General features: G+C 46.3%; 1 protein-coding gene across 2 annotated transcripts in view; it reads left to right on the forward strand.

The window, feature by feature from the left end:
* Nucleotides 1–18,315, forward strand: part of UGGT1 (UDP-glucose glycoprotein glucosyltransferase 1) — a 131,317-nt gene extending 113,002 nt beyond the window's left edge. For both annotated transcript variants that reach the window (XM_088473834.1, XM_088473835.1), the window contains exons 31-41: nt 1,055–1,140; nt 1,302–1,386; nt 1,748–1,836; nt 3,786–3,890; nt 5,161–5,245; nt 5,803–5,985; nt 6,701–6,861; nt 7,031–7,145; nt 7,376–7,492; nt 7,707–7,875; nt 15,684–18,315. In XM_088473834.1, coding sequence (XP_088329960.1) covers nt 1,055–1,140; nt 1,302–1,386; nt 1,748–1,836; nt 3,786–3,890; nt 5,161–5,245; nt 5,803–5,985; nt 6,701–6,861; nt 7,031–7,145; nt 7,376–7,492; nt 7,707–7,875; nt 15,684–15,712 — 1,224 coding nt within the window. In that variant the 3' untranslated portion in view covers nt 15,713–18,315. The remainder of the gene's footprint in view (nt 1–1,054; nt 1,141–1,301; nt 1,387–1,747; nt 1,837–3,785; nt 3,891–5,160; nt 5,246–5,802; nt 5,986–6,700; nt 6,862–7,030; nt 7,146–7,375; nt 7,493–7,706; nt 7,876–15,683) is intronic.
* The last annotated feature ends 886 nt before the right edge of the window (nt 18,316–19,201 follow it).

Below are 19,201 nucleotides of genomic sequence, written 5' to 3' on the forward strand. Positions count from 1 at the left end.
GAGCGTCTTTCTCACTTCAAATGTTTAACTTATTTACATAAATATAACAACTGGGGGTGACAGAACTACATTGCTAGCTTGCACAGAGCAATTTGATGTGTGACATTAGTACATCTGTGTGACCTTATATAGGAAGTGCTACGATGCCTCAGCCTTTTCTCACTCCGAGTCCTATATAAAACGAAATCATGTGCGTTAAAGTTTGCAGCCCAACATCTCGTGTACACTTTGGTGATTCGCTGCGTCTGCAATGTGACGAAGATGCAAAATTGAAAGAAAAAGACTGTACGCTACACCTCTCAGAGGGTCTCGTTGCACCGGGCGTCTCTCGCCCCATTCCTTATAGACGCTAGGTGTATGGGAACACATCTGTATGCATGCAATTACCCAACATTTGCTTTGAAACATCCATGGACACCTGCTAGAAATCGGGTAGAAATAACACGCATACCTTTTTATCTTCTTTAGACTGATCTATGTATATAATAAACTTGTGTGTGTGTTTTTTTGGGGGGTTTTTACGGTGAAGTTAACTGTGATGCCTTAAGGACATGTCTAAAATAGAGCTTGCATGTCCATTATTTATAGTACTATTTTATTGTCCGTGCATAGATCGAAGGAAAGCACTGGCCGTAATACTGCCATCTTGTGGCTAGTGGAAAAGGTGCGCAACATCCATGAGGCATAATAATAACCATCTTTAATTGTAGCAGTCCTTGTTTTATGTTTCTTTAACTTTTTTATTTTATCTAGTCGTTGTGTTTCACGTTCCAGCAAAATTAAAAAAAAAATTTCCCGGAATAAGTGAAGCAAACTTTCAGGGTATGAAAGCGTGGAGAGACACGAAGTACCAACCAATCTTTTACAGGCTCTGTTTGAAGAAATGAGACTTAGGAGCTAATTGGTTGGTACTTTATCTCTCTCCAAGGTTTGATAAATACCCCCCATAGTCTGTTGTATAGTTAAATTTCTGTAATGATAATTGTATACAGTTGTCATTAGAAAGTAATGCTGTAATTGTAGACTTATCACTGCTCCCACTTTTTATACATAGGGTTATTTCCAGTTAAAAGCAAAGCCTGGTGCATGGATTCTCCGGCTGAGGAAAGGTCGTTCAGAAGAGATATATAATATATACAGGTAAAACGTTACTATTTCTATGAGATGTTCACATCGCATTTACTCACACAGCTCTGTAACAGTGACTCTATATAAAACATCAAAATATAACTAATAATCAATTGTAAGACACATCTGCTGTATTAGCGTCCCTCAGTGTCTTGTATGTCTTTTTCTTGTAGTCATGATGGGACAGACTCTGCCCCTGAGGACAAAGAAGTGGTGATCGTCCTTAATGATTTTAGGAGCAAAACTATAAAAGTCAAAGTGAGTGACATGCACTGGTCTCCTGTCACATCAACCTGTCGTAAATGGACATTAAAAACTGCTTTGCAGATTCATAGTATTTATATAAAAAAGCAGTACTTGCTGTAATATAAAATATGAATAAAGTTTGTTTTGGTTCCTGTAGGTGGCGCTGCTGCTGTGTATGATTAGCATTCATGATTTTAGCTATCACCCTAGAGTGTGTGTAAATTGATGACAATTTAAAAGTGTGTTATTTTTACTCTTAACCCCTTGTGGTGGTGTACAAGTTGAATGGCAAATAGCTAATGAATGACGTGAACACAGCTTTAGGTACATGCTTATTGATCAAAGTGGTACTTTCTTTTTTATTATTATTCAGGTTCAGAAAAAACCAGACAAGATGGCAGAAGACCTTCTCAGTGAAGGGACTAATGACAATGAATCCGGTTTCTGGGAATCCATCAAATGGTAATTTTATACAGGGCAGGTCTGGCATGATTTATGTCCAATACATATTTGTCTGTCCAATGTATTTGGGGCCCCATAAAGCTGGCATGTTGGTAAATGCAGCCCTGCACCTCTGCTCAGTGTAGTGATTCCACACTCTACAAACCACTACACTCAGGAATGCTGCGGTAATTCCCAGCTGGTTATGCACGCAGTACTAGTTTTATTACCTATAATTAGATTGGGAATGTGATGAAGATTATTAAAATCTTACATCGATAACCAAAAGGATTGATTCTAAAATAATCCTCTCAATAAAGTGTCTCCTAAAACTGCAGATGATGCCGTAGAGCAGAACACAGACCCGTATTCTTTAACTCCATACAAGTGTCATATTATTCCCTCTTCAGCTGTCATGTAAACAAAACCCTGGAGTCTTACCACTTCTTTCATCCATTGCAGGGATCATAATTATTAGCCATTCTTTTCTGTGTTATGTAAGACTACCATGTCCTAGAGCGTTTTTCAACCACGGTGCCATGGCACACTAATGTGCAGCGAGTGGTTGTCAAGTGTGCCGCGGCAGTCAGCTCAGAGCACTTGTAGTGTAGTGTGTTTTATTCCCGAGGAGGCCAATGTAGTCTGTTTTATTCCCGAGGAGGCCAGTGTAGTGTGTTATATTCCTGTGGAGGCCAATATAGTGCGTTTTATTCCTGGTGAGGCCAATGTAGTGTGTTTTATTTCTGGGGAGGCCAATGTAGTGTGTTTTATTCCCGAGGAGGCTAATGTAGTGTGTTTTATTCCTGGGGAGGCCAATGTAGTGTGTATTATTCCTGGGGAGGCCAATGTAGTGTGTTTTATTCCTGGGGAGGCCAATGTAGTGTGTTTTATTCCTGAGGAGGCCAATGTAGTGTGTTTTATTCCTGAGGAGGCCAATGTAGTGTGTTTTATTCCTGAGGAGGCCAATGTAGTGTGTTTTATTCCTGAGGAGGCCAATGTAGTGTGTTTTATTCCTGAGGAGACCAATGTAGTATGTGTTATTCCTGGGGAGGCCAATGTAGTGTGTTTTATTCCTGGTGAGGCCAATGTAGTGTGTTATATTTATGGGGAGGCCAATGTAGTGTGTTATATTCCTGGGGAGGCCAATGTAGTGTGTTTTATTCCTGGTGTGGCCAATGTAGTGCGTTTTATTCCTGGTGAGGCCAATGTAGTGTGTTTTATTCCTGGGGAGGCCAATGTAGTTGTTTTATTCCTGGTGTGGCCAATGTAGTATGTGTTATTCCTGGGGAGGCCAATGTAGTGTGTTTTATTCCCGAGGAGGCTAATGTAGTGCGTTTCATTCCCGGGGAGGCCAATGTAGTGTGTTTTATTCCTGAGGAGGCCAATGTAGTGTGTTTTATTCCTGGGGAGGCCAATGTAGTGTGTATTATTCCTGAGGAGGCCAATGTAGTGTGTTTTATTCCTGAGGAGGCCAATGTAGTGTGTTTTATTCCTGAGGAGGCCAATGTAGTGTGTTTTATTCCTGAGGAGGCCAATGTAGTGTGTTTTATTCCTGAGGAGGCCAATGTAGTGTGTTTTATTCCTGAGGAGGCCAATGTAGTGTGTTTTATTCCTGAGGAGGCCAATGTAGTATGTTTCATTCCTGGTGAGGCCAATGTAGTGTGTTTTATTCCTCAGGAGGCCAATATGTGTGTGTATGTTTTTTCATTGGTCACACACGCCGCATAGCCGGATGGTGTGCCTTGGCAATTTTTAAAATCTTGTGTAGTGCGCCTCAAGTTGAAAAGGTTGAAAATCGCTGTCCTAGAGACTTTGCATGAGGCAAGAAGTATCTAAACGGTACTGTATAGTGCGTAATATAAGGAAGGCTAAATACATTGAATCATTTAATGTCGGTCTTACACTTAGGAGCCTCTGACACACAGGAATCTGGTTATTTAGTGGCATTTTATTCTCCTATTTCTCATCAGGGGGCTCTCAGGAGGTCAGAAACAAGAGGAGGTGAAACAGGAGAAGGAGGATGTTCTGAATATCTTCTCCCTGGCTTCTGGACACTTGTATGAGCGCTTCCTCAGGTAGGTACTAAGTACTTGTGTGCTCCCCTGTAGCTAGCAGCTATAGAGATCCAATAGGTGTACTTACAGACATACTCCTCCTGTTTACACTTCATGAGTCGCTTCCCATACTGCAGGTTCCGGTGTGTAAATCATCTGTATAATGTCCCTTTAATGCCGTTAACGTCACGTGTTCCATGCTTTCCAGCACTGATAGCAGATTATTTCCTGACAATATAATCTGTTGAACTTGTATGGTACAGTCTGATTAATCTAAGACAGTATGGGGCATATTTATCAAGAGATTTGGAGGAAATACCCAGAAAACAGCTGTTCTCTGGGAGCAAACGTAAAAGTGATTTATCTCCAGGCTGTATGAAGGGGTGACCGCAGCAGATATTGGAGGGTTGTTAAATTGTGATGTTTACCAAGCTCCGGTAAGCGTAACTTTCCAGAACTTTGCCGTAATAGCTAACACCATCTATAGGTGACATGTTGCAAATTGGTTCAGGAGAGGGATCCTCCCCGATAATGTCCACTTGCAGATGCATGGTATGATGATGGGAGAGGGATCCTCCATCCTCCCCTGTAATGTCTGCTTGCAGATGCATGGTATGGTGACAGGAAAGGGATTCTCCCTGGTAATGTCCATTTGCACATGCACGGTATTATCACGGGATAGGGATCCTCCCCTGAAATGTCTGCTTGCACATGCAGGGTATGATGACTGGAGAGGGATCCTTCCCGGTAATGTCCGATTAGAGATGAATGGTATGATGACCGGGAGGGATCCTCCCCTATAATGTCCTCTTGCAGATGCACGGTATGAAGACAGGAGAGGGATCCTCCCCATTAATGCCCATTTGCACATGCACGGTATGATGACGGGATAGGGATCCTCCCCTGAAATGTCTGCTTGCACATGCAGGGTATGATGACTGGAGAGGGATCCTTCCCAGTAATTTCCGGTTAGAGATGCATGGTATGATGACAGGAGAGGGATCCTTCCCGGTAATGTCCGCTTGGAGATGCACGGTGTGATGACTGGAGCGGGATCCTCTCAGGTCATGTCCGCTTGAGCATGCACGGTATGATGTGCAGTGGCTGTGCCGGAGTATGTACACACAAGTAAGAAATAAAAAAGTAAAGTGAAGAAAGATTCCATAGTGCTGTGATGATAAATATGCACCTGCGTATATACTGGTATTTAGGCGTCTCTTAATATTTACTTTTCTGAAATTTGGGGAGGGATAATAAAAAGTGCTCCATCTCTGCTGCTCTGCTTCCACAGGATAATGATGTTGTCAGTACTGAAGAATACACAGACCCCGGTGAAGTTCTGGTTTTTGAAAAATTATCTCTCCCCCACCTTTAAGGTTTGTATCTTTGGTTTGTTTGAACTGTTACATTGTAGCTATTGAATAAGCATCAGTTCTGGGTCAGGCTCGAAATGTTATGTCTAGATGTAAACCAGATACACGATACGTAGCTGCGAGAGAGTTCATTGTTTCTTTGCAAACTATTCAGAGCATTGTACTGTATTTGGCTGATGGTTTCAGCGAAAAATTATTTACTACATTTAATATATTTCCCAATTGTTCCATTTATCACTGTTTCAAATGTCTTTGAAAAAGGTGAAACGGTTTTATTTTTAGGTGAGCTACGTGATGCGCCCTGGTTTGCAGCACCATAGGCTGTGGTCCGCTAGGTAGCTACTATGGCTTTGTGTTAATGGGGGTAGACCACTGCTTTGTTAAATGTCATAATTTAGATGTAAAAATGCTCACGCTGCTCCCTACAAGAGCCATACGAAATAATTATTCCTTGCCGATTATGTAAACAATCTCCCACTGGGGTGGTTATTGTTCTGAAATGAAAGGATTTCTGTGACCAATTTTCCACTTATTCTCTTTAATTATTTTAACTCTTCCAGAACTTTATCCCTTACATGGCAGAGAAGTATAACTTCCAGTATGAACTTGTCCAGTACAAGTGGCCTCGCTGGCTGCACCAGCAGACTGAGAAACAGAGGATTATCTGGGGATACAAGATCCTCTTTCTTGATGTGCTTTTCCCACTGGCAGTGGATAAAATCCTCTTCGTGGATGCTGACCAGGTAGGTAAAACTGCTAGTGACTTATAGTGACACAGGGACTGATTCAGACATGGACTGTATTACACAGCCGCACACAGGCCGGCTGTGCAATACCATCCATCTAAAATGCCAATGCTGCACGGGGCGCCTGTAGAGTAGAAACGCCTCCTGTCAGTATCTGCGATCCCAGAGCTGTGACCAAGCTCGAATCCTGGCATCACCATCGCTACTGATGGTTGTGATGTTCCCCGGCATCGGCCAGCTCAGTAAGCCTCAGCTTATGAAGGCTGGCTGGCTCCTGGCTGCTTGCAAGGGCAGGTAGTCTACGTCCATGGTCCCTCTGACCTCAGCACTCCCAGAAAACGGGCAAAACGCCCCTGTTTCAGGGTTTGCAGGCTGTGCTTGCCCCTGCACCGCCACCCAAACGCTTCTGCCTGTCATTCAGGCAGAGGTGTGACAGGAACCGTCTGAGACATCACAGGACCCATTCTGCACATGCACAGGCTCCCAAACAGCGGAGATGCGCACTAACCATCGGGTGGATGGAAGCATTACGTAGATGCCGTTGTTAATAATGAACCAAATCTATGATCGTCAACTGCGGACAGTTTTCCTTTCATAGACTGCACGCACGATTGTATAAACTGTGCATCGGAAAATTAACTGCTGTGTTTATTTATGTGATGTTTATTTGCCGTGTGCAGGCAGATCCTATACTCTCTTCTTTTCTTCATAGATTGTACGCACTGATCTCAAAGAGTTACGGGACTTCAACTTAGATGGCGCCCCATATGGATACACTCCGTTCTGCGAAAGCCGCAGGGAAATGGATGGGTACCGCTTCTGGAGGTCTGGTTACTGGGCTAGTCACCTGGCAGGGCGAAAGTACCACATTAGGTAACAAGCTTAGGTTTACAGGCCGTCATTTAAAGTGACGCCCCAATATAGTGCGCCATTAAATATTTCTACGTCTAAAGGATATTGTGCTTGATGATTATTTGTCAGTGTAAAAACAAAGAGCAGATGCGTGGGCGGTCTGTCTAAACGTACTGTGTTTCCCTCATAGTGCTTTATATGTCGTGGACTTAAAGAAATTCAGGAAAATAGCTGCAGGTGACCGGCTACGAGGACAGTATCAGGGTCTGAGCCAAGACCCCAACAGCCTATCCAATCTCGACCAGGTGTGTACAATGGAAATATCGTAATACAACAGAATTGGAACTAAACGTGATGCATTGCTTTGTATACGTTGACTAGACATCACTAGCTGGCGTCTTGTAAACCGCATGGAGTCTCAGGTCTGTGGTGGAACTCACGATCAGTCAAGCAGTTCCTAATGGCTTTGTTTCACACACTCCTGTTCCTTTCGAAGTGACACACGTCATTTATTTATATTTTTTATTTTCTTTAGGATTTGCCAAATAACATGATCCATCAAGTGCCTATTAAATCACTTCCGCAGGAATGGTTATGGTGTGAAACTTGGTGTGATGAAGCATCTAAGAAACAAGCTAAAACCATCGATTTGGTGAGTGGTTGTCTACTGTAGATAAAGATGGGGGATCAAAGACTTGAGTTTAAATCAGGATGATAACGTTAGTATCACACAGACCAGCTAAAGCCTAGATGCATTGCAGCCACTTGTGTTGAGCTTCTCCAGTTGTTGCTAGCGTGCCAGTATGTCTTGCCTGCCTCACAGTTCATTTGCTTCTATACTAACTTGTTTTTACATTATTGTACAGTGCAATAACCCAATGACCAAAGAGCCTAAGTTACAAGCGGCTGTACGTATAGTCCCTGAGTGGCAGGAGTATGACCAGGAAATCAAAAGACTTTACAGTCAGTTCATGGAGGAGTCCTCCGGTACATCGGTGGATCAACCCGATGACATAAGACTTCCAGGTGCTCAAGGTGAGTGATTGTGTACAGCTACCCACACACCTGCAGGTTTTGTCTGCTCTGCAAATTTCTTTTTAATTTTGACTAAATTAATGGGAAGTTGGAACGTTTGTCCCAAACTGATTATGTGGAGTTTCATCATCCAATATGGAACTTACCTGTCAAGGATATTCTTTGACCACCAAGAGCGGGCATTCACTGTGTGATCTGTTTGGTCACACGTGGCAAAGTGTGGCTAAATTAGGTGCAGATGTGGACGATAGACAAATGACTGAATCTGACACCACGGGGTAAATTTACTAAAAGTCGATTTCGATTCAATTTAAAAAACACCAAAATAGAACCAACAACCCCAAAAAATCGACCAGTGTTTCTATCCAAATTAGATATTTTACTAACAGTCAGTTTGGGTTCCATTCTGATTTCAATGGTGCATTTGTTTCTATTTGAAGTTCTAAATGTGTTCTATTCACCCAAAAATCGACACAAAATTATACGAAAGCATTCCTATTGGCCAAAACATGTCATGTGCACTGTTTCTACTTCAGGGTCCATAGGGGGTCCACAGGGTTGACCTTGGGGTATAGCTGGATCTGGATCCACGGGCACCACGCAGTTAAAGCTTTGCTGCTCCCAGGATGCACTTGGGTCCGTCCTCCTCTATACCCCGCCCCCGAGCCACAGCACCTCAGTTTTAGTTGGTGCCCGGCCGGAGTCGGGTCACCCTGCGCAGTGGGGCTGCATAAGCAGCCCCATAGCTTTATTTTTTTAAAAAGAAGATTTTATTAGTTTATTTTTACTATCTTCAGAGCAGCAGCATCAGACTGTCCATCTGGACATCCACGCTGCCACTCCAACAGCCCCGCTGGCGCTGCAACGCCGGTACTGATCCGGGGATCGCAGCGGGACCCCGGAGTCAGTACTAGCGTGGCTCCGGGACCTCCCAAGGACTGCTGCCGGACTCAAGGGGCCAGGTAAGCCGCGCGGGGATAATGCAGTCTTGTAGCCACCGGTCTCTGGGGACAGACCAGCGGCGCTAGTAGCGTCGGCGGGCTCCCCCACTATGTGGAATACCCCGCGTGTCTGCTGACCTCCAGGGTGTAAGACCAGCGGGGAACCGGCTTCCCTGGGGGTTTCATACTAGCAGGGGAGGCAGCCTTCCCTGCTTCAGTGCTCCTCCCCTCAGCCCAGCGCGCCTTCTCTCAAGCGTGCTGGCGTCGCTGGGCTGTTATCTCCTGGCCACTCCTCCTCTGTGCTCTCCGGCGGCCATCTTCAGGCAGCATCGCAGAGCTCCCAGGCAGGCTTACAGTGGACCAGTCCCCCTGCGTACCTCTCCCCTGATCAGGACGGTGTTCGCAGCGCTATAGCCCTCCCAGACACTGAATCTGGGAGGTTGATTGTAGCGGAAGGTGCAGTGAGTAATACTTCTCTGCATGGTATGTGACTATTGCTAGTGCTGCTGTCTGTGCTTTTTTTCTACTTAATGTCAGCTTTTTACCTATCCCTTTCCTTCTCCTACGGCCCGCAGGTGCGTGGGGGAGGGGTGTTCTTTCTGTGTAACCTCACTTATATAAATCTACGTATTTGTGAGGTCCGTCACATACTGCGGTGTGCTCCTCAGTACCATATTGTGGGCTGTTTGGGTTGCATACTTGGGAGTGCGTGGGTGTTATACGCCTTACCTCGTTTCGGTGAGACACTTTTATTGCAAAAAAGTTTGTGTCATTTCTGATGAGGGGAATGAGCGCACCGAGGCTCCTGTGTTGTTTTCCTGCCGACGCTGTTCGGCAGGGGTTGACGGGGCAGATTTGTCTCAGGACGGTCTGTGCGGGCGGTGCCAGTTGGTACCTGGACCCTCTAAATCCCCGGTGGCGCAGGATCCTCCGTGGGCGATGTTTACGCAAGTGCTGGCGTCAATCGCGGACCGACTTGCGGTCCCGACTGCGGCCCCTTCTAGGGCGTTGCCCCAGCCTACCATCCCCCGTTCCCCGGGTGTGACTCGTCTGGTGCAGTCTCCTCCCGGGTCTCAGACTGTGGGTCCTTATGCGGGTTTGCCGGTATACATGCAATCCCCCACGGTGCCGCAGCAGTCGATGGTACCTTTTCAGGGGTATCCTCAGGCAGTACCCCCGCCTTGGGTGGACGTCCTCTCCAGCTCTGTTCAGAGTCTGGCGGCTTCGTCATCGGCTTTTCAAAATATGTTGCACAGTGATTTGCCCCCACGGGCGTCCAAGCGTTCCGTTCCGGCTTCACTGGCGACTCAGTTCACGGACACGGACGTGTCTTCGGATGACGGGGAGATCCATGAAGACTCTGACTCGGATGCTGGGGCCCAGGAGGTGGAGGCTAAGTCTTCCATTAATGTGCCGGCATTGGTTAGGGCGGTGCGGGCCATCCTTCACATTGAGGAGGATGTGCCCGCCCCCAGGTCAAAATACCCAAATTTTAAAAAGGCCAAGGTAGCTTCGACGGTTTTTCCCCTGTCCGATCAATTGACGGATCATATGGCAGGGGCCTGGCAGTTGCCCAGCAAGAGTTCCAACCGCAGAAGCGGTTGGCTTCGAACTATCCGTTTCCGGAGGCTCATTGCAGGAAGTGGGAAACTCCTCCAGCGGTGGATTCCCACGTTACCCGCTTAATTAAAAGCGCTACGCTGCCTTTGCCGTCGATCTCCTCCCTGAAAGATCCCACGGACAGGAAGACTTGTTTGAAGTCTATCTACTCTCTCTCGGGGGCGGTGGCCCGTCCGTCCATGGCCATCTCTTGGGTGGCTAAGGCCATCGAGAGCTGGGCCAATGCTTTGGAAGATACCTTTCCGGAGGATGCTCCGGAGATCCAGAGAGCGTTGATAGGTCAAATGAGGGATGCGGCTTCCTACATTGGGGAAGCATCGTTAGATGCAAGCCTGCTAACCTCTCGGGTGTCGGCTGCAGCTGTGTCAGCGCGTCGGTCCTTGTGGCTGAGGTCTTGGAGAGCTGACGCTGACTCCAAAAAGGGGCTGGAGGCCTTACCTTTTAATGGGGAATTGCTTTTTGGTCCAGACTTAGCCAGAGTGTCCACAATTTTGTCCATGTCTAAATCAGCCTTCCTCCCTTCGGCTTCTGCTCCTACCAAGGTACGGAGCTCTGCTTTTCGGTCCTTTCGGGTTCAGGGCAAGGCCAAAGGTCAGTCCTTCCCGAGGCAGCCGACGACCAAGGCCGCTTCTAAGCCCAAGAAGCAGGCCTGGAGTGCCAGGCGCCCTTCTTCCAAGCAGGAAGATAAACCTTCTGCCTGATGGGACAGGCCTCCCTCTGGGGGACCCCAGAGTGGGAGGCCTACTTCTTCTATTTGCCCATGCTGGCACAATACCACCACGGATGCCTGGGTTCGAGAAGTGGTCTCCCACTGGTGGGGCGGTCTGTCTTTTCGGCACAGACCGCCCCACCAGTTTTTCTGCACAAGTCCTTCTCAGGATACGACCAAGTCCTTACAGATTCAGGAAGCTGTAGAGTCCTTGCTGACAGCAGGGGTCATTGTTCCCGTTCCTCAATTACAACGAGGGACGGGGTACTATTCTTCTCTATTTCTGGTGCGGAAACCCAATGGTTCTCATCGCCCTATCCTCAACTTGAAGTCTCTGAACAAATTCCTCAGAGTTCCCAAGTTCAGGATGGAAACGTTACGTTCCATCATTCTGGCGATGGAACCGGGGGATTACATGGTGTCCCTGGATATCCAGGACGCCTACCTCCATGTTCCGATAGCACCTTCGCACCAGCGGTATCTGAGGTTCGCTATCCTTCAACACCATTACCAGTTCCGGGCGCTACCCTTTGGTCTCTCCACGGCACCGAGGGTGTTCACGAAGATTATGGCGGTCATGGCCGCACATCTTCGGAACCAGAATGTACGGCTGCTACCGTATCTGGACGACCTTCTGTTGCTGGCGAGCTCCCCGGAGGTACTGCTTCAACATCTCCACTTGACGATCGCTTGCCTGCAAGCGCACGGGTGGCTGATAAATTGGAAAAAGTCCTCCCTGATTCCATCTCAGCGGATGGTTCATTTGGGAGCCCTGCTGGATTCTCGTCAGCAACGGATTTTCCTGACTCCGGAGAAGGTCTCCTCCCTGCAGCTGCGAATACACAGTTGCCTGAGCAGTTGCCGCCTGTCGGTCCATTCGGCTATGAGGGTTCTGGGCTCCATGGTGTCAACATTCGACATGGTGGAATTTGCCCAGTTCCATTCCCGGCCCCTGCAGGGGCTGATTCTATCGGAATGGAACGGGTTACCTCACCGGATCCGCTCTCAGTTGCTGGTGTTGTCCCCGGAGGTTCGGCAGTCTTTGGCTTGGTGGCTTCAGACAGCTCATCTGGTCGAGGGGCGCCCCTTTTGGATCCCGGACTGGGTCCTGCTCACGACGGATGCCAGTCTTCGGGGTTGGGGGGCAGTGACCGGCTCGTTGTCACTTCAGGGTCGTTGGTCTGCGGAAGAAGCTCTTCTTCCCATCAACATTCTGGAACTGCGGGCAGTTTATCGGGCCCTGCAGTCGTCCGGTCCTGCTCTTCACGGAAGGGCGGTTCAGGTGCAGTCCGACAACGCCACCACTGTGGCGTATATCAACCACCAAGGAGGAACTCGCAGTCGGGCAGCGATGTCGGAGGTGTCTCGCATCCTTGCTTGGGCGGAGTGTCACATTCCAGCGATCTCGGCAGTCTTCATTCCCGGAGTCCTCAATTGGGAGGCGGACTTCCTCAGCCGTCACGACGTGCATCCCGGGGAATGGTCGCTTCACCCAGAGGTGTTTCAGCTACTCGTGGACAGGTGGGGGCTGCCGGAGCTGGACTTGATGGCCTCCCGTTACAATCACAAGTTGCCCGTTTACGGGTCAAGGACAAGAGACGCAGGCGCCAGTCTGGTAGACGCGCTGTCGGTGAAATGGACGTTTCACCTGGCGTATCTGTTTCCTCCGATATCCTTACTTCCTCGGGTTCTGCGGAAATTCAAGCAGGACGGTGGCACGCTCGTGCTGGTAGCTCCGGCGTGGCCCAGACGTCCTTGGTACTCCGATCTGAGGTGTCTCTCCATCGACGCTCCATACCTTCTTCCTCAGCGTCGGGACCTGTTGACTCAAGGGCCCTGCCTTTACCCGGATCTGGGTCGGCTGTCTTTGACGGCATGGCTCTTGAGACAGCCGTCTTGAGGTCTAGGGGTTTCTCCAGTTCGGTCATTGGTACCATGCTTAGGGCACAAGGGCCTGCCTCCGCACGGATTTACCACAGGGTGTGGCGCACTTACTTTCAGTGGTGTGAATCCAGAAACTATGATCCTCAGATGTTCCGGGTTTCCAGATTCTTGGAGTTCCTTCAATCAGGTTTGGACCTCGACTTACGCCTGGCCTCTCTGAAGGTTCATGTGTCTGCTTTGTCCGTGTGGTTTCAGCGACGGATTGCTACACTACCGGATGTTCACACCTTTTTCCAGAGTGTTCTCAGGATACAGCCTCCCTTCGTGCCTCCTGTGGCTCCTTGGGACTTGGCGGTGGTGCTACGGGTCTTGCAGGGTCCTCCTTTTGAGCCTCTTGAGTCGGTGGACCTCAAGTGGCTGACGTTCAAGACCGTTTTTCTCCTAGCAATTGCTTCTGCCAGGAGGGTGTCAGAGTTGGGGGCGCTTTCCTGTCGCCCCCCTTTTCTGATTTTTCACCAGGACAGAGCGGTGCTCCGCACTCGTCCTGAATTTTTGCCCAAAGTGGTCTCCAAGTTCCACATTAATCAGGAGCTTGTCGTGCCAGCTTTTCAGTCACCTGATCTTTCAGCTGGTGAGGCTTCCTTGGATGTAGTCCGGGCACTTAGAATCTATGTGGACCGGACTGCTTCGGTTAGGATGTCGGATTCGTTGTTTGTCCTCTTCGGTTTTCACAAGAGGGGTTGGCCTGCCAACAAGCAAACGTTAGCCCGTTGGCTTCGTTCAGTTATTTGTGAGGCTTATGCACAGGAGGGTTTACCTGTGCCAGCCTCTGTTAAGGCTCATTCCACTCGTTCTGTGGGTCCCTCTTGGGCTGCTAGACGTGGCGCCTCCGCTGTTCAGCTGTGTAAGGCGGCCACTTGGTCTTCCATTCAAACGTTTTTGAGGTTCTATGCGTTTGACACCTTCGCCTCTCAGGATGCATCCTTCGGGCGCCGGGTACTCCTTTCAGCACAGGAGCGTCCCCGCCCTTAGTTGAACTGCTTTGGGACATCTCCAAGGTCAACACTGTGGACCCCCTATGGACCCTGAAGTAGAAAACGGGAGATATGGTAAGAACTTACCTTTGTTATCTCTGTTTCTACGAAGTCCATAGGGTCCACAGGGCGCCCGCCCTGACGCACCTGGCTTCATATGGGCTGTGTGGCTGGTCACCGGTTTTCCATCTCCCATTTCTGTGAGTATGGTTTCTTGTGTGTTCGTCTTCCTTCTCTCTGTTTAGTCTCCTCCTCCGGCCTTAGCTGCTTACCAACTGAGGTACCTGTGGCTCGGGGGCGGGGTATAGAGGAGGACGGACCCAAGTGCATCCTGGGAGCAGCAAAGCTTTAACTGCGTGGTGCCCGTGGATCCAGATCCAGCTATACCCCAAGGTCAACCCTGTGGACCCTGTGGACTTCGTAGAAACAGAGATAACAAAGGTAAGTTCTTACCATATCTCCTGTTATTACCCGCAAACACCTTCATGCCAGTGCTAATTTGCATAGCCACGATTATTAAAAAGACATTGCTATGCCTTTAAATGTCTTGATTTGTACAGCCAGAGTGCCCAACATTCTTCTCCCTCATATTTTTTTCCATTATATTGAGTTTTCAAACAATTCTACAAATAGAACCGTGGGCCTGATTCAGAGCCGGACGCTATTAGCGGACGCTCGTTCTAAAAAAGGGGCCGGATATTTAAATTGAGCGCTCGCTCTTTGCGGTGTGTTGACGCCTCTATATCTGAGCGAGCGTCCGAAAAATGCGCTCGCTATTTTGTAAAGACGCCCCTTTGCCGTTCGCATCACACGTTATCTCCGGTATTTAGTAGATTAATCGGGAACATCGAAAGGCATCTGAACTGCTCGCAGTGCTTGTAGGTTTTTCTTACCGCTATCACTGCGAGCAGTTCAGGCTAAAAGACAACCAAGTGACGTGGTCGATGACGCTCCTTTACTAATTATGCACTCCCATTAAACGCCCTTTTGACCGTTAGGAACGCCTGCGTTCGAATCTCCACTCCCTCATTTTCAAGCACCTTCCCCTGTTACCACCCACAAACAGTACATTCTGTCAATCAAATTAGCAGCCCCTCGCTGTTTTACGAGCGCACGATTTCCGACCGCAATTACTGTTTTGCGCATGCGCATTACGACCCATACACATGCGCAGTTGTGCGAACATCGCTCAGAGCGAACTAGCGGCTGCTTACGAGCGGCTCTGAATCAGGCCCTGTGTCTCTTGGTTCTAATGACAATTGTGATTTTGGGTCGATTTTTGGTCTATTTTCAAATGGACTGTTAGTAAATAGGCTTTTTCTACTAATGCTTATGGAGAAGCACCGATGGTCTATTTTAAGTTATTTGAAGTTCTATTTGTGTGTGAAGTCGAATTTCTGGGGATTTTGAGTCAGTTTTCTCTTTAGTAAATATCGAATTGTCAAAATCACCACCAATTCACCACCAATTCACCTCAAAATCGCCACAAAATAGAATGGAACTGAAAATCAACCATTAGTAAATTTACTCCCACCTGCCTATAGCTCAAATACTGTTAAAAAAGCAGCTATATGCTGTAATACTCTTGTATTTATGTCTGTGTATTCTCCTTTTTTGCAGAACATGTCAAGTCACACGTGGAATTATGATCTTCAGATACCTTCAGGAAATTAGACACAACTTTTTTTTTTTTAAATCAACTTTGGAGATTTATGTGAATTTTATTTTTGTTGATTTTACAGAATGTCTGCAGAACTGCTGAATGGTTTGATAAGTTGTGGTATTGGGGGTATTTATAAATTTTGGTTTGACTGAATTTTTCTTAAGGGATACTGCTTTTCGGGCCATGCTTTATGGGTGCTGTGAAGAAAGAAAAAGGGACATAAATATTTGAGACTTTACAGCTCCCAGTTTTCCATTTAAAGGAATACTACGCAGCGGTTTTTTTTGTATATATACGGTTTGCAAACGCTACTCACCTTATGCAGCCAAACCACCGGATTTCCTATTCCTACAACATTGGTCATGTGTGTCACATGCTGTATGATGCTGTTTTATATTGACCCTTCTGTTATCTTTTCTGATCACTTTTTACTACAAAAGCTACTTCTACTTAATCCAACAACCAATATAGGTTTCCTAAGTAACTAGGAATCAAATATTCATTTATGTCTCACTGCACAAACTTGACAGAGCAAGTGTATAAGCTCAGATTACAATGTCACCACGTGGAATGTTCATTTCCCGCTCATCTTTGTTGTTGTCTCATTTTTATAACGGCTTGTGTACCCCTAGTGACGTAGATCTGATACCACCACGGTGGTGGACACCTCTGTATTTCATTGTCAAAGCCAATAAGGATTATAGGTAATAGCAATGGTGGTATCTCAGGTCCTAAACCCAAGTGCAATACATAACCGTATGAGACTGTGACGGAACATACAGATATGCAGCAACTAGCTATGGGACTGTAAGGTGACCCGCGATGATCAGGTAATCGATTTCATTGTGGTGGTCATATTGCTCGGCATAAGTTTACATGCTATGAAGAGTAAAATACATGTCCGGCTGATATTGAACTATGTTGGTCCTGTAGGTCTCGCTGCCTCTAAGCGCGCTGTGCTAGCTGGCAACATTCAAAGCGAACATGCTGAGGAATGAGGTTTCAGTAGAGAAACATTAAATACATTTAAGTACAACTCACCGCAGTGTACAGTATAGTCACCCCATCATTTTGAAATGGAAACCGGCGGCGTTCAATCACTTTTGTCTACATAGTGTATAACTTGCCTAATAAGGCCTATATTGTGATAATATTTGCTTCATACTTTGGGAAGCTACAAAATAAATTGTAAAATCTCCATATTTTATTAAAGTTACTCCATATGATATTTTTGGGGGATCAGAAACCTTCTGCTCCACTGGAGATTTCTGTCCTCCCTGGGCTCGCCTTAGTACACCTGCGTTATGGTATTACAGGTGGACCGCGCCAGTCAATCTACCCAAATATATTTAAAAACTACTGTAAAGTGGGTCAGTATTATTGAAGCTGTATTTTACTTATTACATTTCCCAAGATCCTATTGCATCCCTGTATTGTGTATATATGTCTGACATTTCCAAGTGTTATATCCTATTTATCACTCACAGTATAAACTGTATTATAAGATAAAATGGATGATGAACCATCTTCGTACATACCTTTATTGGTGATATGGGGAGGTGTACTCTTAACACTTGATGCATATCTTAAAAAAATTTATTAATTACTATAGTTCTATTTGTGTGCTATCGGTGGATAATCTCTTGCTATGTCTGTAATCTCTGTATAAATGGCACATAGTGCTGTCAGTTATAAGTGCCCTTGAATAGCTTTCTCTCAATCCTCACAAATAAGGTCACAACCAGTGACTGAGAATCCTCCCCTCCCTGTTTATTAATAATAAAAATGGGCAGCAGGAATAAGCTAACACAGCATTTATGTACTATGAGGAGTTGTGCATACCCTACAACAATATAAGATGGCACCTCTGCATCATGTTTTAAGATGTCAAAGAACTCCTTTGTGACTTTTACAAATTCTCATTTATAGTATAATATCCCATGTTTCATTTCTGAAATTTGATGAAGTGTTGTCTACTTTCGGTGACGGTAGCCATTTTGCGGACCCATTGGTATGTCGCTGGTTCCTACTGAATTGATTTGCTGCATTTTCATGAATATTGGCTTAGCCTCCAAAATGGCTGCCACCACTGTGGTGGGTAACAGCAACACTTTAGTCCTGCATCTCTATCGGTTGAGTTTGTACTGCCTGCAACACGGTCTATGACCTGAAATGACTAGTCATTGAGGTTGTTAGTGAGGTAAATCGCAAGCCCTGTGGGATTTGTATTCCCATAAAACTTAGAAATGACCATAAAATGTCGACATTTTGAGTTTGACAAAATAGGTTCTATAACAAAAAGCAGTTAATCCCCCTGTCTCTCCCGTGAGACATTTATTTCAACATCCATGTCTGTCTACAGTATATTTCTATTCCTTATATCGATTTGCAGCTGCTGCGTTCTTCATGATAACCGTCCAGCTCCATCTTGCACTGTAATCTTCCATTAATGTAGGATTTTTACTTGGACTGAGTGACCAGTTTGGATGATATGTCATACCTCCCCCTGTTTTATGTATAGAAGCGTTTATAATGATTGTGTGCAATTTTTGTACTGCTTGAAATCAGAATTTACTGCATTTGATTAAAAGAAATGTTTTTACTATTTGTGTGTCATTTTGTAGCTTTTCAATTTATATTTTATTCCATTCATTGAATTATTATATTTGGCCATACAATAGCTGCACATTATTACAAGAAATCTTATATATTGCATGCCACACAACACATGGACTCAAGTATGGTATCTGATTTACTTAGCACTAAGGTTGCCTTAACTGCATACATATGATGTAATTTTACTATGGTAATGCAGACAATTAAACCTGCTGCGGTTGTTATGGCTCTTCATTTATGCTTCGTAATTGACTTAATAAATAAATATATACATTATATAACAAGTAGTAGACAGAACTGAGCTTTCTAAGCACACATCCCACCATGGTAAGACAGAATCGGTATGTAATGCCGACTGTCTGGATGCCTCCTGTCAAAATACCGACAGCAGCATCCCGATGGTTGGTATCCCGATAAGTATACTTACCTTTCCCCCATCTCCCCTAACCCTCCATTCTTGTAGCCTAACTCTCCTTTCCCCACCCCGCACCCTAACCCTCCCCATTAATGACTAAACCTAAGTCACCCCCCTTTGTGTCTGAACCTGAGCCTCCCCCTTAGTGCCTAACCCTTCCCCCTAGGGGTGCCTAACTCCAAAAAAAAAAAAAACAACCCCTTTACGCTACCTAAACATAACACTATCTTTTCCCCACCCCCCTGCGCGGCTAATGCTAAGGGCGCCCCTGACTCTGGATTCCGGCATTGGGATTAAGATAGGCGTCGGTATTTCGGTCTGCTGTAATCATCTTTTGGTGACCATTGTCCCTGGGCTATGGGTGTTTTACATCCATCTCCAAGTTTCTGGTAGGATACCGTGGTTGTCCTTTCAGTGCTGTGGTTTATGAGTTTTTCTCCATGT

Source organism: Taudactylus pleione, unplaced genomic scaffold (assembly GCF_031769625.1).
Source record: "Taudactylus pleione unplaced genomic scaffold, aTauple2 ptg000142l, whole genome shotgun sequence".
NCBI lineage: Eukaryota > Metazoa > Chordata > Amphibia > Anura > Myobatrachidae > Taudactylus > Taudactylus pleione.